Source organism: Paramormyrops kingsleyae, chromosome 10, assembly GCF_048594095.1.
Source record: "Paramormyrops kingsleyae isolate MSU_618 chromosome 10, PKINGS_0.4, whole genome shotgun sequence".
Taxonomy (NCBI): domain Eukaryota; kingdom Metazoa; phylum Chordata; class Actinopteri; order Osteoglossiformes; family Mormyridae; genus Paramormyrops; species Paramormyrops kingsleyae.
The window spans coordinates 7,987,789-8,002,486 of record NC_132806.1 but is presented as its reverse complement, the minus strand read 5'-3'; the positions used below and the strand labels follow the sequence as shown (position 1 = coordinate 8,002,486).

The following is a 14,698-nucleotide window of genomic DNA, read 5'->3' as shown; positions in this document are numbered from 1 at the left end:
TAATTCGTACTTCCTTTGTGGTATAGATGTTAAAATGCACGGTAATTTCTTATAATATCGGCGCAAATGCACATATTATACATATGTATTTGCACTGTTACATTGCAGCACATATAGTTTTTAAAGGTGAATACGTACTTTTAAAGAGCAACGTGGTGGCCGGGTCCCGGGGGTGGACGAGATCCACCCGGAGTACCTAAAGGCTCTGGATGTTGTGGGGCTGTCTTGGCTGACATGCCTTCTCAACAGTGCGTGGAGGTCAGGGACAGTGCCGCTGGATTGGCAGACCGGGGTGGTGGTCCCCTTATTTAAGAAAGGGGACTGGAGGGTGTGTTCCAACTATAGGGGATCACACTTCTCAACCTTTCTGGGAAAGTCTATTCCCGGGTACTGGAGAGGAGGGTGAGATCGATAGTCGAATCTCGGATTGAGGGGGTAACAATGCGGTTTTTTGTCCTGGCCGTGGAACACTGGACCAGCTTTATACCCTTGCGAGGGTACTGGAGGGAACCTGGGAGTTTGCCTGTCCAGTCTACATGTGTTTTGTGGACTTGGAAAAGGCTTACGACCGGATACCCCGAGGTGTCCTGTGGGGGGTGCTTCAGGAGTATGGGGTTCGGGGTCCACTATTGTGGGCGATTCGGTCGTTCGATGAACGGAGCAGAAGCTTGGTCCGCATTGCCGATAATAAGTCGGACGTGTTCACAGTGCGGGTTGGGCAACGTCAGGGCTGCCCTTTGTCATTGGTCCTGTGTATAATATTTATGGACAGAATTTCTAGGCACAGCCAGGGTGCTGAGGGTGTCCAGTTTGGTGGCCTCAGGATTGCCTCGCTGCTTTTTACGGACAATGTTGTCCTGTTGGCCTTATCCGCTGGGGACCTCCAGTGTGCTCGGGGGCGGTTCGCAGTTGAGTGCGAAGCGGCAGGGATGAGGATTAGCACCTCCAAGTCCGAGACCATGGTTCTCAGCTGGAAACGGGTGGATTGCCCTCTTCAGGTCAGGGAGGAGGTACTGCCTCAAGTGTTGGAGTTCAAGTATCTTAGGGTCTCGTTCATGAGTGAGGGTAGGTGAGATCGAGAGCTGGACAGACGAATCAGAGTGACGTCTACAGTTTTGCAGGCGCTTAACCGGTTCGTTGTGGCTAAGAAAGAACTTAGTCAGAAAGCAAAGCTCTCAATCTATTGGTCCATCTTCATCCCTACCCTCACCTATGGTGATGAGCTATGGGTAATGACTGAAAGAATGAGATCGCGAATACAGGCGGCTGAAATGAGGTTTCTTTGCAAGGGGTCTGGGCTCTCCCTTAGAGATAAGGTGAGAAGTTCGGATTTCTGGGAGTCTCAGAGCAGAACCGCTGCTTCTCCACGTCGAAAGGAGCCAGTTGAGGTGGTTTGGACATCTAGTGCGGATGCCTCCTGGGCGGCTACCCGGAGAGGTTTTCCGTGCATGTCCTACAGGGAGGAGGCCCCGGGGCAGACCCAGGACACGCTGGAGGGATTATATCTCTCAGTTGGTTTTGGAACACCTTGGCATCCCCCCGAAGAGCTGGTAGAGGTAGATGGGGAGAGGGAGGTCTGGGTATCTCTCCTGAAGCTGCTACCCCCATGACCCGAACCCCAGACAAGTGGAAGGTATTGGATGGATGGATGGATGCCACTTTATTGTATACTGTAGGCGATGCGGAAAATATACCAAAGAGTACAGTTTGCCAGGCAATTCGCAATTGTTTTTCCCGGACACCAATTAAAGACGCGTTTTATGCCGTTGCAGGTAATGTATACGCAATAAAATCACAGTTCTATAAAAATTTTAAAAATCACACTAATATTCTCATTACCCAGAATTTCCAAAGGTTTTGTCTGCCTTCTTCTTATTAGCTTCAAAAAATATTAAAGATTTCCTTGTTACGATCCCCAGTCTAAGGTTGGGGATCGCCAGAAAGGTAAGGGAAAGGGAGAGGGGGAGACGAGACAACCAGGGAATGGGAAAAGGGAACACGGGAAACAAGAGGGATCTTTTTTTGCATTTTTCTTTATTTTTCACAAAGACTTTCACAAACACCAGGTGTAACCGACTTCGGGAGTGACAAGGCCAAAACAACAAACAAAACACCGCTATCGAAAACGTCCCAGAACTAATCTAAGTGCAACACAAGGAAAACAAAATACAACACCAGATTCTGACTCCCTAACCAAACATACAATAAACCACGTCTCGTAAAACAAAAAGGCAGTCACTCCTTACACACACCTGGTACAAACACACACAGCAAGCATACAAAACACAGGCAAAGGTACCAAAGGGAGAAGGCAAAGAGAGTAGTCCAAAAACAAGCAGAAGATCAAATAAACCAGGAAACCAAAACAAGCCAAAGCGAAAGTACCGAAGGGGAAGAAGCGAGAAATCAAAATCCAAAAACCAAAACTGTCATACACAGATAATCAAACCAATAAGCAAACCAAAGATAATCCAAACAATGAGCAGAGCTCCCAAAGTTTGCAATCCGCTGTCTTTTCTTCACAGGAACCAGGAAGTGACGCGTGATGCATCAGAGGATATGTGGGCGGGGTCCAGTCAAGGAGGCGGAGCCAAGATGCAGCCGGCGAATGACGGCGAATAACGACGAAGGAGGGAGGTCCGGAGATTCTGCAGGGCCCCCCCTGGAACTTACGGCACGTAACATCCTACATTTCATATACATAAAATACATAACACATACATACACACACACACTATATGAATGAAATGTCATGTTTGTACTTCACTTTAACTTGTTCCCATGTCTTGCATGATTGTGCTTGTATTTGATAGGTAATTATGACAAAAAAAAATAATACTGAAACATTGGAAACGTAATACTACATTCAGATGATAAATACAATAACTAAAAACTACTTACACATTTAATTTGTCTTTTGATGCGTTTCCTTTAGTACATATTAAATCTTTGAATTCATCATACCCCTTTAATTAACTGACCAACGATGTAATTCCCAATGTTCTGCCATGACAGTATTAGCGTATCACAGGGTAAAAGGCAGGGGACAGTCCATCACAGGGCTCACATTGCTGACAGTTTAGAGAATTTTGAAGCTTTTAAAACAGTAGTACTTTTCAGCAGGCTTAGGGGAAATTTTGTTTGCTGACTTGGAGTTCCTGAAGAAAGGCTGACAGGGTCTGTTTAATAGATCAATTGCTTATCTTACTGTCCCCAATAAGCCCTATTTTTTATTTTGTAATGCTTAATGCTTCCATGGTCAACAGAGCCAAGTTAATCTTTAGTCAAGGTCATAGTACTATTGTAAATTATATAAATGCTGGACTACAGTGTTCCTTTATTCAATATTTATCCAGTCTATGGTCCCCATAGTGCAAAGTGTTCTTCTCCATGTATTGCCTTTCTCTTATTTCCCAGTTAATCGTATCATTAAATTTAATTTTAATGTTTACTTTTAAGTGACCCTTTCAGAGATAATGAAAGCCTTCTTGGGCATGTTTACATTTCACTGGAATGTTTACACTTCACTGGAGTTACTCCCTCACCTTTTTGAGATGGACCGGGTGCAAAACTGGAAGAGAGATTATAAAAGCCAAAGCAGTGAAAACAGAAGTCAGTTCACCTCTACTGAAGTCAGCCAGATTATCCACCAGTCCTCCCAGAGGTTGGTACTTTTGAAATAGTGGATTTCACTTCTTTTTTTGTTAAACTTTGAAAGTTATAAAAGTTTCCAAAAATGTGAAAAATATGTTCAATAATGGGCAGGACACTGAAGTTGCTGTGCTAACCAAAGCTTAATTTGTAATGTATATCAGTTATTGAGTAAGACTTTGCATCGTACATTGCATAGTATTGTTCATTGTAATCTTCAGAAACTCCAGATATTGTATTCAGAGAGACTCCTTCCCTTCACAACACAATTATTACTATCATTTTTAATTAAATATTGTATGTACAATATGTATAAACTGCTAAATGCAATGGGGTGGAATTGAAATGTCTACTATATTGTGTTCACCATAAAAGACCTTATGACTTGACATTTTTATTGCGACTGATAATTATTGGGAGCGTGGGTGAAATATAAGACTTTCACATACTGCTGTCCTACAGATTGGAAAAACTCACAAGTTAAGATCCAGTTGTGAACTTTAAGGTAAGTTTGATGAAAACAGAGTGCGTGTGGGGTGGTATCCAGAATGATAATACAAGAAATCAAGACAAGCTTTATTCACTATAGACAACCACTTTTTTGCAGTGAAAATGAAGTGTCCTACCCTGGTTCTGGTCCTGTGTTCTTTCGATTTTGTCTACAGTCAGCAACCACCAGAAGACGTGAAGCACCGTTATGAGAAGTTCATGAATCAGCATTTTGAGAAGAGCATGACTGTACAAAAATGCGATAGGACAATTAATTTTAAAGACATTTATCAATTAGATTCCAGAGGAAACAAAGTATGCAAGGATACAAACAGCTTTATATACAGCTCTTCTGCCAGTGATATCATAAACATCTGTGATAAAGCTGGAAAGCGCTATAAAAATACTGATTTCCGCATTAGTCTGCAGCCATTTCCCATAATCACATGTTCAAATGGGAGTGGAAGATACCCCAAATGTCAATACAGGGGACATAATAGTAACAGATACATTGTAATTGGGTGTGCTGAGGGCTGGCCAGTGCACTATGAAAAGGGTGTTTTGCCTTAAAGGAACTGTCATATAGATGCTTGCTTTCTGTTTTGAAATGCAACTGCTGCTAATATGACATTGTATGCAACATTAAAGTTATTGATAAATTGTATCAAAACAGTTTTTCCCACAAAGACAGTAGATTCAATACAAGAGGTGGGTGGTAATAAAAGTCAAATGTAAAAAAAAAAAATGAGAAATGATTTATATATGTACCTACATCCTTCTTACAGCCATTATTCCAGTATAGACCTGGAGCCTATAACAGGAAGCACTGGACACAGTTCAGGATAACACTGTTAATATATCATAGGGAACATTAACACAATCACACTCTATGGGTAATATGAGACACGACTCCTCAACATGACATACTTTTGGACTTTGGAAGCAAAGTACGTGGAGTAAATCCAAGTCAGATTTACAAATGACACACAAAAAGAGGTAAAGAACACAACTATTGGGAAAAATAAATGTACCTTATGTACTTTCCTGTTTGTAGATTTCAGTTAATATGTTTATGCATTTTTACAATATTTATGGACTTTTTTCTGATATTCAAATCCAGTGGAAGCTGTGGTGAAAATATAGGGGTATGTAGTCACTACTTCTTCTCTGTCTTGACTGGCAATATTGCAACAACCAAGCCCTATACAGTGGAACTCCCATGTCCACTTATTAGGTAACCATGGTTTCAGTTATCCACGGTTTACCGTGCCCCATAAATAATAGAGGAGGGAGAGCTTAGACAATAACCTATGATCTTTAAGAAATAAAATTCATTCCACACTAATGTAAAAATGTTGTGTGCAAGATATTTTTTTGTTTCTTTTTTTAAAAATTGTGTTTATTTATTTTAAAATTGTGAGGAACCACACAACAAGGTGACAGTAAGTCATAAATGTAAAAAATAAAGATAGCAAGGAAGATGAAGAAGGAGAAAGAACAAAAAACATAAATTCAAAAATTGCATTGCATTGCAGTATACACAGTCCTCACAAAAAGTCTTGGGACGCTTGCTTAATTTTGTAAAAATGCTTTTGTTTCATAACAAAAAGTCCATTGACAAGCAATGTTCAACATATCCATACCTACTGTATCTTCCACAGTCATTTTATTTTTATTAAGTGTCATCATTTCTGACTGTCTCATGCAGTCCCGTTCTTGCCAATTTGCTATTGATTGCAGTTGTAGTCAATGGCTCCCAAAGGGGTACTAAACACAAATGATTGATGTCACACCCCCCTCGTGAGAATGCCGGCTCACCCGACAAATTAACTGCCCCTGGCACTGGCCCTTTAAAAGCCAGGGCTAACTCACACTTACTGCGAGGTTTTGTTCTTCCAGGTGTTGGCATACTGAGAATGTCTTGCTTGTTTCCCGTGTGTCCCTGACCTGAACTACCTGCCGTGTTCCCATCTACACCTGCTTCCCCCAGGTCCCCATGTTCTCTCGACTCCAATTCTTCCTCTTCTGTGATGAACTGACTTCCCTGGCTTAGCCAATCCTCTGCTCCGTAAGCTCGACCCCACCCTTGCTTCTCGATTCTGCCTCTGACTGCCCAGGGGATTCAACACTTGGTGATAATGTCTGTAAAATGTCCTTGATGGTTGCATATTACCTGGACATTTAGGCCTAGCACCAAGAATATTTTTTCAACAGTGCAGGGGGGATTCAAGAAGTTGTGAGTATGAATAGGGTTGAGGGTATCATCCACTGCACCTACAAGGCCAGGTACGCCTGCAATGGTGTGAAAACCATGGTACACAAAACCACAGTTAAATAATTTATTCTACAGGCAACACATCAAATATGGCATTCAATATGAATAACAGTGTCATGCACAGACTTTTCAGGCAGGTGCTTGAACAGGGGGGCATGACTAACAGGTACATTTTGCTGCCGTAAATATTCATGCTCACTTGGGGGGGGGGGGCTAATGGGTGGGATTCAGTGCATACCGTTGATGTTGACATGCCGGGTAATTCATGTTGAAATATTAAGCTGTATTGTTAAAGCTGCAATTACATTATCCACAAAAATAATGTCAGACTTGCACTCCCTATTTTAAAAAGCAAGGCTATTCTGGTGTTTTGAAACCTTGCCACCAAGCGGGATCAGGGTCACCAGGGTCACCAAGATACAGGTTGTTTCTCAATAGCAAGAACACGAAGATCGTACTTGTGGTCTTGGCAATACTGGTCTTGCTAACTTGCCCTCCAAGATCAAACTTAGTGCACAGTGAATCATGGGATTGGTTTTGTTTGGTGAGGATGAGTTAATCTATCCTTGATATTTGGGGTAAGGCAAAAACAACATCCAGGAATTTGTTCTGTCCTCTGTATGTGTCTTTGACAATGGAACAGGTACACAAAAACACAAGTTCGGTCAGGTATATGTATTAAGAAACACCCATGGTTTTGCTAAAAAGAAATACCTTGGTACTGTATGCTGTGTTACTGTTAAAAGCTAGTACCTAAAAAGTAGTTCTACTACTTCTTTGTACAAACATATAACCAAAATATGTGGCAAATATGATATGAGTAAGTTAATGCACTCCAAACCAGGCTTTATAGGCTTTTAAACACACTCTGCAGAGACTGCTGTGATGGTCCTTTGCCCGCAAAGCTATGCATTTAAAAATGTATTGTAGTGCCAGTAAGATCTGTGCATCCCGGCATGCCTCACGAGTACTCGTGTATATAACCCTTTGTCTGTGTAATTGTAAATAGCCCTTGTATTGTTCTTGTTATGCTTATAGTTGCCTTCCTGATCGTGGCTGTATGTTTGCCCGTGTCTTGTGTGTACCCTGTACGATCTTTGCGTGTTCCTATACTGTATATGTGTTCCTGTATAACTCTCCTACAGCATGACAGCTTAGACAATACAGTTCGGTGTCCGACTACCTTGTGTTTCCACTCTGTGTATTTGGGGTTTGGTGCTTGTTGGGTGCCTGATACAGTCCCATTAAGCACTGCAACTACAGAGTGTGTTTTTTCCCTACGTGTTTTTCTCGCTATGCTCACGATGCCTCGGTCTACCTGGCGCTACAGCATAATGCACAGCTTGTCGTTATTTATACCATGGCATTGTTAAATTCTCAAATCTGTAGTCGCACAAGTAATGCCAGCCAGTCAAATCAGAGTAGTAAATCAACGCGTGATTATAATTTTAATTCTAATGTTACCTAATAGAAACTATAAAAGCAAAGAGATTGGTACAGATCACTTAGACAACACTGCATCAGACTGAGGACCAGGACATGTGGTCAGTGATTAAATACCAAGATTATGTTCTGATATAACGCACTTGTAGTCCAGTCAGTTCTGTTTAACCTGCCTGAAAGAGATACGTGTACAGACAGGATGCCCAGAGTGGGCACCCCCTCAGCTGGAGTGCTGGTTCATTCCCATAGAAGCATGACATCATGTATACGGTATATGAATTGTGTCATTGTGAGTGTGGCCTTCAATCTGCCGACTCACGCAGGCCTGCATAGAGAACTGACTCAATCATGGACTTTAACTTTGACCATGACCTCAGCTAACACCTTGCTTTTGTTAAGGCAGGCCCATTTTTTCCATTCTCTGTAATGTTATTATGTCCAGAGGAGCTGAACATTCAAATTTTGAACCCCCAGAGATTTTTTTTTTCCCTATTCGGGAATTTTTCATTCTTCAGCTTCTTTGTCTTAAGTCTTTATGTCGTTCCATCCGAACAAATGTTGTAATGATGGATTTTGACACATCACTAATATGTGCCTTGGGGTGCTACATAAAAATAAATTGAAATACTGGGATGCCATTGTTTAATAATTAGGTCATGTTAAGGCCATAACTTTTTTTGAAATCTTGAATGCTGAGAATATTTTTGAAAAAAAAAAAAAATCAATAATATTAACCTATATGAATGTGCACACAATTAAACATTCATTTTTATAATACCCTGACAATTTTCTAAGCAAAGGCACCCTGATTAGGCTTATTCAGGCCTCTGTGACACATTCATACAGTAGATATGCATAGGCATGTGAGTGTGTGACCAGATGGTGGCACTCATGAGTCATGTAAATGCTGCACAGGACCTAATCAAAGGAAGATACTTTGTATTTGTGATTTTTAGATTTCTGCAAAATTTTAAAGGAAGATATTCAAATTCAAAATAACTTTATTTGTCCCCGAGGGGCACACAGGGCAGTTGAACAAGGACACAATGACATAAAGTGCAACAGTATTTGAAAGATGCTGTGCAAAATTGCAGTCAATCAGGTAGATAAGAACTGATAAATATGTACAGTAAAGGGAGGGATTGTTAGTGGGCATGGGGGGGCTCAAGTGCAGAATGAATGACGGGTTCCTGTGCAGGGAGGTGGGGGGGAAGAGAAGTCTGTGAATTGAGTAGTTGAACGGCCCTGGGAACAAAGGTCGCTTTCCTCCTCTGTGTCCTGCAGCCGGGACAGCGGAGCTGTCGTCCTGAGGGGAGCCACTCAAACTCTGGGTACAGAGCATGGGAGGGGTCCTGCAGAATCCTGCACGCTGTTCTTAGAGTTTGCTGCTCACACAGGGATGAAAGTGCTCTGACTGGGAGTCCGATGATCTTAGAGCGGACTTGTGTTGTGCAGGCGGGTCCTGTGCTGCAGGCTGGTGGAGTGATACCAGCAGGCAATGGAGAAACAGAGGACACTCTCAATGAAGGAGTAGTAAAAGGTTCTGGGCATGACCTTGTTGACCCCAAAGCTGTTGAGCTTCCTTAGGAGATACAGCCGCTGCTGACATCTCCTTAGAATGTCCTTAGTGTTGGAGGCAAACTTTAGGGTGCAGTCAAAGATAGTTCCCAGATATTTGTACTCTTCTACCACCTCCACTGTCTACCAGTGGATTATGCTGACAGATCCTGTCGCCAGCTCCCTCTGTTTACTGGAGAAGGTCGTCACCATGTCCTTGGTCTTCTAAAATTAGAAATGGCACTGCCTGGGATATCAATAATCACTCTTCTAAAAAACACTGATTTTCTTAAATATGATTCCCTTTTGTAAATCTTTTGTTTAAACCTGAAGCCCTCTGTTGTTTCAAGCTCCCTTTTGAAGTGCCACATCTGCAGTGCAAAGAGGAAAGACAAAAACCACAAATTTCTTTAGAAAGCTTTGGTTTTATTTAGCGAAGTTTCGATCTTAACAGCAAAGTTAGCGCCACTTTCAGGTTTCTCTTTGTGTTCTATGGTAGGGGTCTGCTACAGACTTACCTCGGTCTTCTGTCTTTCAGCTGTGACAGATTTTATTTTTCTAGGTTTACCTAATGGTAGCAGTGAATATAATGTCAATGCAAAGGTTTAGAAGATGCTAAAATGATATGGAAAATAGTAATGCATATTCAAAGCATACTTGTGCAGTGTATATCAAAAAGCAATGGCAATTTTCCAAAAACGGTTAACGTACAGTAAAATTACAAAGACCAGAAGTGTGAATCACAGTGTTTAGCCTGGCTTAGAATGATCTAGAATAATCCTTACTGGCTGCATTTCAATCCTGAAGTGAAAACAGTGAACCACTAGTGCCTTGTTTAAACTGAATTTACATAGACACTGCTCATATTACAAAGCTGATGTCAAAAATGATTTATATTAGCTGTACTAACATAATGTGATTACAGAGTATTGTGAATAACTCTAAAACAAACAAAAATCAGAAAATCAAAGTTCTAATTACTGACTATGTTTCAGTTTCATAGTATTAAAATCCATAAATGCAAGTGTTTGTGGTAACTACATTTTAAACTTTACTGTAAATTATTGTTTGAATGTCCTTAACATCCATAAAGATAACAATAGAATTGTTACCCATTAACACATGTACAGAAAATTGCTGATATGAATGGAAAAAAGCAGCTCAGCGGAAAAATGAGATCAGTGACTCGACCAATCAGCTGATATATATATATATAACATGCTCCACCCATTATTATGAAGATTCTAATGACACTTTGATTTCTAACGATACAAGCACATGTTGCATCGAGGGGACAAGATCTGCAGTGATGAACAAAATCTTTGTGGCTCTTATGCTGATTGCTGAAATGGGTAAGTGGAAGAGTATGGCTACCAGAGAATTGGATATTATTGTAAACTTAAATTAATTCAGATTTGCTAGAATGATTTATTATAACATTTATTTGGAATTTCATAATACTTGAGTAATAATGCACCAATTTACTGTCTTTTACAAGGTATGATGATGACAGAAGACATTTTTCAGCCAAATGCAGCAGTGAGAGTACAGCCTGGGGAAAATGTGGTACTCACATGCAACACTACATCTGATATTAGTTTTACAAGCATTGTTTGGTTCAGGCATATTGTCGGAAAGATGACACAGGTTATATTAGCTTCATACACAGCAACAGGATACTCATCTTACGAACAGATTAATGACATGCAGAGATTTACTCTGCAGAAAGAGCAAAACATGTTTAATCTGAGAATTTCCAAGGCAAAGACCTCTGACTCTGGTATATATTACTGTGCGCTCTTTGGCTACATGCTTAAATTGCACATTCCTACTGCAACCTTTTTACTAATATCAGGTAATTATAAAATATATGAAACTTTCATAAGCTTTATAAACATATTAAATGAAATTACAGACAAGCTAATGAATAACTATAATAATAACTTCATTACAACCCTTGTTGACTAATTCACTCAACTTTATTCTGTAATAATTATATATGTACATTTTTCAGGCACCACATTTTAAAAGTGGCCATTAAAACTGATTGATGAAAATCATGACCTTCTTCCAGGATTCAAGCCTAAAACTCACACAGTAGTACAGCAGCCTGTGCCTGAAACAGTGCAGCCAGGAGACTCTGTGACCCTGCAGTGTACAATAGAGACTGGGAGCTGTGCAGGAGAACACAGTGTTTACTGGTTCAGACATGGATCAGGAGAATCCCTTCCAGGAGTCATTTACAGCCACGGAAACAGGAGTGATGAGTGTGAGAAGAGCCCTGAGGCTGGATCTCCTACACGGAGCTGTGTCTACAGCCTCCCCAAGAGGAACCTCAGCCTCTCTGATGCTGGGACTTACTACTGCGCTGTGGCCATGTGTGGGGAGATGCTGTTTGGCAATGGGACAAAGGTTCACGTAGAAGGTAAGTTTTCAATAACTTTTCTCTTCAACCAACATCTAGATTAGCATTTCAAGACAAAAATTAAGAGAAAAAAATTAATTCCTAGATAATATGGAAAATTCAGGCTTTACAAGTTTGACATCCATCAATACATTCTTCCAACCCATTATCGTGGTCACAGTTTCCATTTGTAATATATGAAATTCAATCCAGTTGTGCCAAGTGTGTAATCTTTCTATAATTTTCTAAAATGAAAAAGAAAATCAATTCTCCCAGGCCGCCCCTATGTTAGGAAAGATATTTTATTTTCCCATCTTTAATTTTTAAATTCTGCATCAGGAAATTTTTGTGATGACCATGCTAACATTAAACAAGAAACAGAGAACAAATATATATATATATATATTAAATAAAGATGGAGTACAGCACAATGAAAACATTAAAATGTCCTTCTGTGTAACAAAAGAGTAAAGGATGTGTCTCTGCCATCTTACTGATAGAAACATCGTACAACATTGTAGATACACCAGAGATGGTCCTGTGGCATCTGTCACTCACAATGTATTACTGGATTTAATTTTATAAAATATAAATAAATGAATTTAATTTCTTATAGGATCTTGCATTAAGGATTCCATAATCATCGGCTTGGGAGCTGCTCTATTTTTGTGTGTGACTGTCATTTTTGTACTTGCCTGCCTCAGAAATAAGAGGACATGCTGTAAAGATTGTGCAGGTAGGCTACATTAGTTTGTATCATGATGATACAAATAATAAATGGCAAAAATAAATAATAAATGATTGAATCAGAAGCATCATAAAGTGTCAAAAAAGGTGAGGTATTATTTATGTAGACAGCACGTATGAGTAAATAAGTAAAAAAAATACATTGACTGAAGTAAACAGAGAATAAAATCTAAAGGATAATATTCCTGATCATCTAGTCAATTTTTATACTCTATATGGACAAAAGTATTGTGACGCACCTCCGAATCATTGAATTCTGGAGTTTCATGCAGACCCATTGCCACAGTTGTATAAAATCAAGCATCCAGCCTTACAGTCAGGTTTATAAACCTTTGAAAAACAATAGGTCTTTCTGAAGAACGCGGTGAAGTCAGTTTGTGAAATTTCTTCCCAGCTGGATATTCCACAGTCAACTATAAGTGGTATTATTGCAACGTGGAAGCATTTAGGAACAACAGAAACTCAGGCACCACTTAAGTAATAGAGCTGGGTCTCCGAGTGCTGAGGCGCATAGTGTGTAAAGATGAGCATCTGCATGCGAGCCTCACATCACTAAGTGCAATGGCAAGCGTGGGATGGAGAGGTGTAAAGCATGCCGCCACTGGACTCTGGAGCAATAGAAATGTGTTCTTTGCAGTGACAAATCATGCTTCTCCCTCTGGTAGTCTGATGGACAAGTCTGGCTGGACAGATGCCAGGAGAACGAAACTTGTCCGATCGCATTGTGCCAAGTGTAAAGATTGGTGGAGGATGGATAATGGTATGGGGTAGTTTTTCAGGGGTTGAGTTCGGCCCCTTAGTTCCAGTGAAGGGAACTCTTCGATTCAATGACAATTCAATGACAATTCAATGCTTCCAACTTTGTGGAACAGTTTGGGGAAGGCCCTTTTCTGTGAAGCCCAGTGTACAAAGCAAGGTCCATAAACTGTAACCAACAGAGCCCTGACCTCAACCCCATCAAACACCTTTGGGATGAAAAGAATGGAACACTCGAAGATCTTGTAGGAAGCCTTGGCAGAAGAATGGCAGCTATTATAGCTACAGAAGGGGACCAACTACATATTGATGCCTATGGATTTAGAATGGGACGTCATAAAAATATATGTAGGTGTAATGGCCAGGTGTCCCAATACTTTTGTCCATATTGTGCATTTTAGCATTTAAACTATTCATAAGTATTGCTCATTTCTTTGGACACAACAGACATAAAGTGTGTATATATATATGTTTTATTTTTATGTATGTTAATAGCATGTGACTCAGAGGCAGGCCACCTTAATGACCTCAATGCAAAAGAAAGAAGCAACCAGGTAAACAGTGAATTTTATTTTAACCTTCATCACTGTACAGATTTTATTACACCCACTATCTTCCTTTCTTACTACATCTGAACTTCCCTTTGCCTTAGAATCATAATCCTGAGATGCTAAATTACGCTGCACTGCGCTTCACTCAGAAGAACCCCGATTGTCGAAGAAAGAAGAGAGAGACGAAACAGGACAGTGTGTATGCAGATGTGAGGTTACCAGACTGAAACATCAGTTTGATACACAATCTTGATGCTTGTTTTATTTTAAAAGTACATAATGCTGGTTCACTTTTACAGAAAGACCTACAGTATTACATTTATGTATTTGTTATGCTCTTTGGACATATTGTAAGTTGCCAAATTGAAACTTTCCTTCAACTACATAAACCTGATATAGTTTTCTGTTTGCCTAATGGTAAATTATCTTCATGTATAATCCTATGTAAGCTGGTATTCTTGTAAAGACCATGGTAGAAAGATGTAAAACGTATAATCTACTAAATAAACACGGGGTTTCAAAAATATGTAACTACAGACTGCATTATGGAAGCCTTGAAGTGCCAAATAAATGAACAAATCAGTAAACACAACGGCAGTTCTGAAAACAAATTGTTTTTCACATCAGAGCTTCTGTATTGCAAGAGTCTTAAATGCTAGAAAGGGGGTCTGTTGGCTCGATAGCATTGTATTCCACAGACAGCCCCATCACCTGCTCCAGCCACTTACTCTGTAGCCCACACACACTCACCAACCTAGGATTTCTACATGTACTGAATGGATCAACTGGAAATGTGAAAAAATAATTATATATATGTTAACAAAA

The 14,698-nt window shown here is 40.2% G+C and overlaps 1 protein-coding gene across 2 annotated transcripts; it reads left to right on the top strand.

Moving 5' to 3' along the window:
• The first annotated feature begins 10,669 nt into the window (after positions 1–10,669).
• LOC111836986 (uncharacterized) lies at positions 10,670–14,698 on the top strand. 2 transcript variants are annotated; one of them, XM_072717240.1, is made up of 6 exons: positions 10,670–10,767; positions 10,914–11,270; positions 11,490–11,840; positions 12,436–12,555; positions 13,818–13,876; positions 13,975–14,698. In XM_072717240.1, exons 1-6 carry the CDS (start codon positions 10,725–10,727, stop codon positions 14,098–14,100), a joined length of 1,056 nt encoding a protein of 351 aa, XP_072573341.1. In that variant the 5' UTR covers positions 10,670–10,724; the 3' UTR covers positions 14,101–14,698. The 2 variants fall into 2 exon arrangements, with proteins under 2 accessions (XP_072573341.1, XP_072573342.1); XM_072717241.1 differs by lacking the exon at positions 12,436–12,555.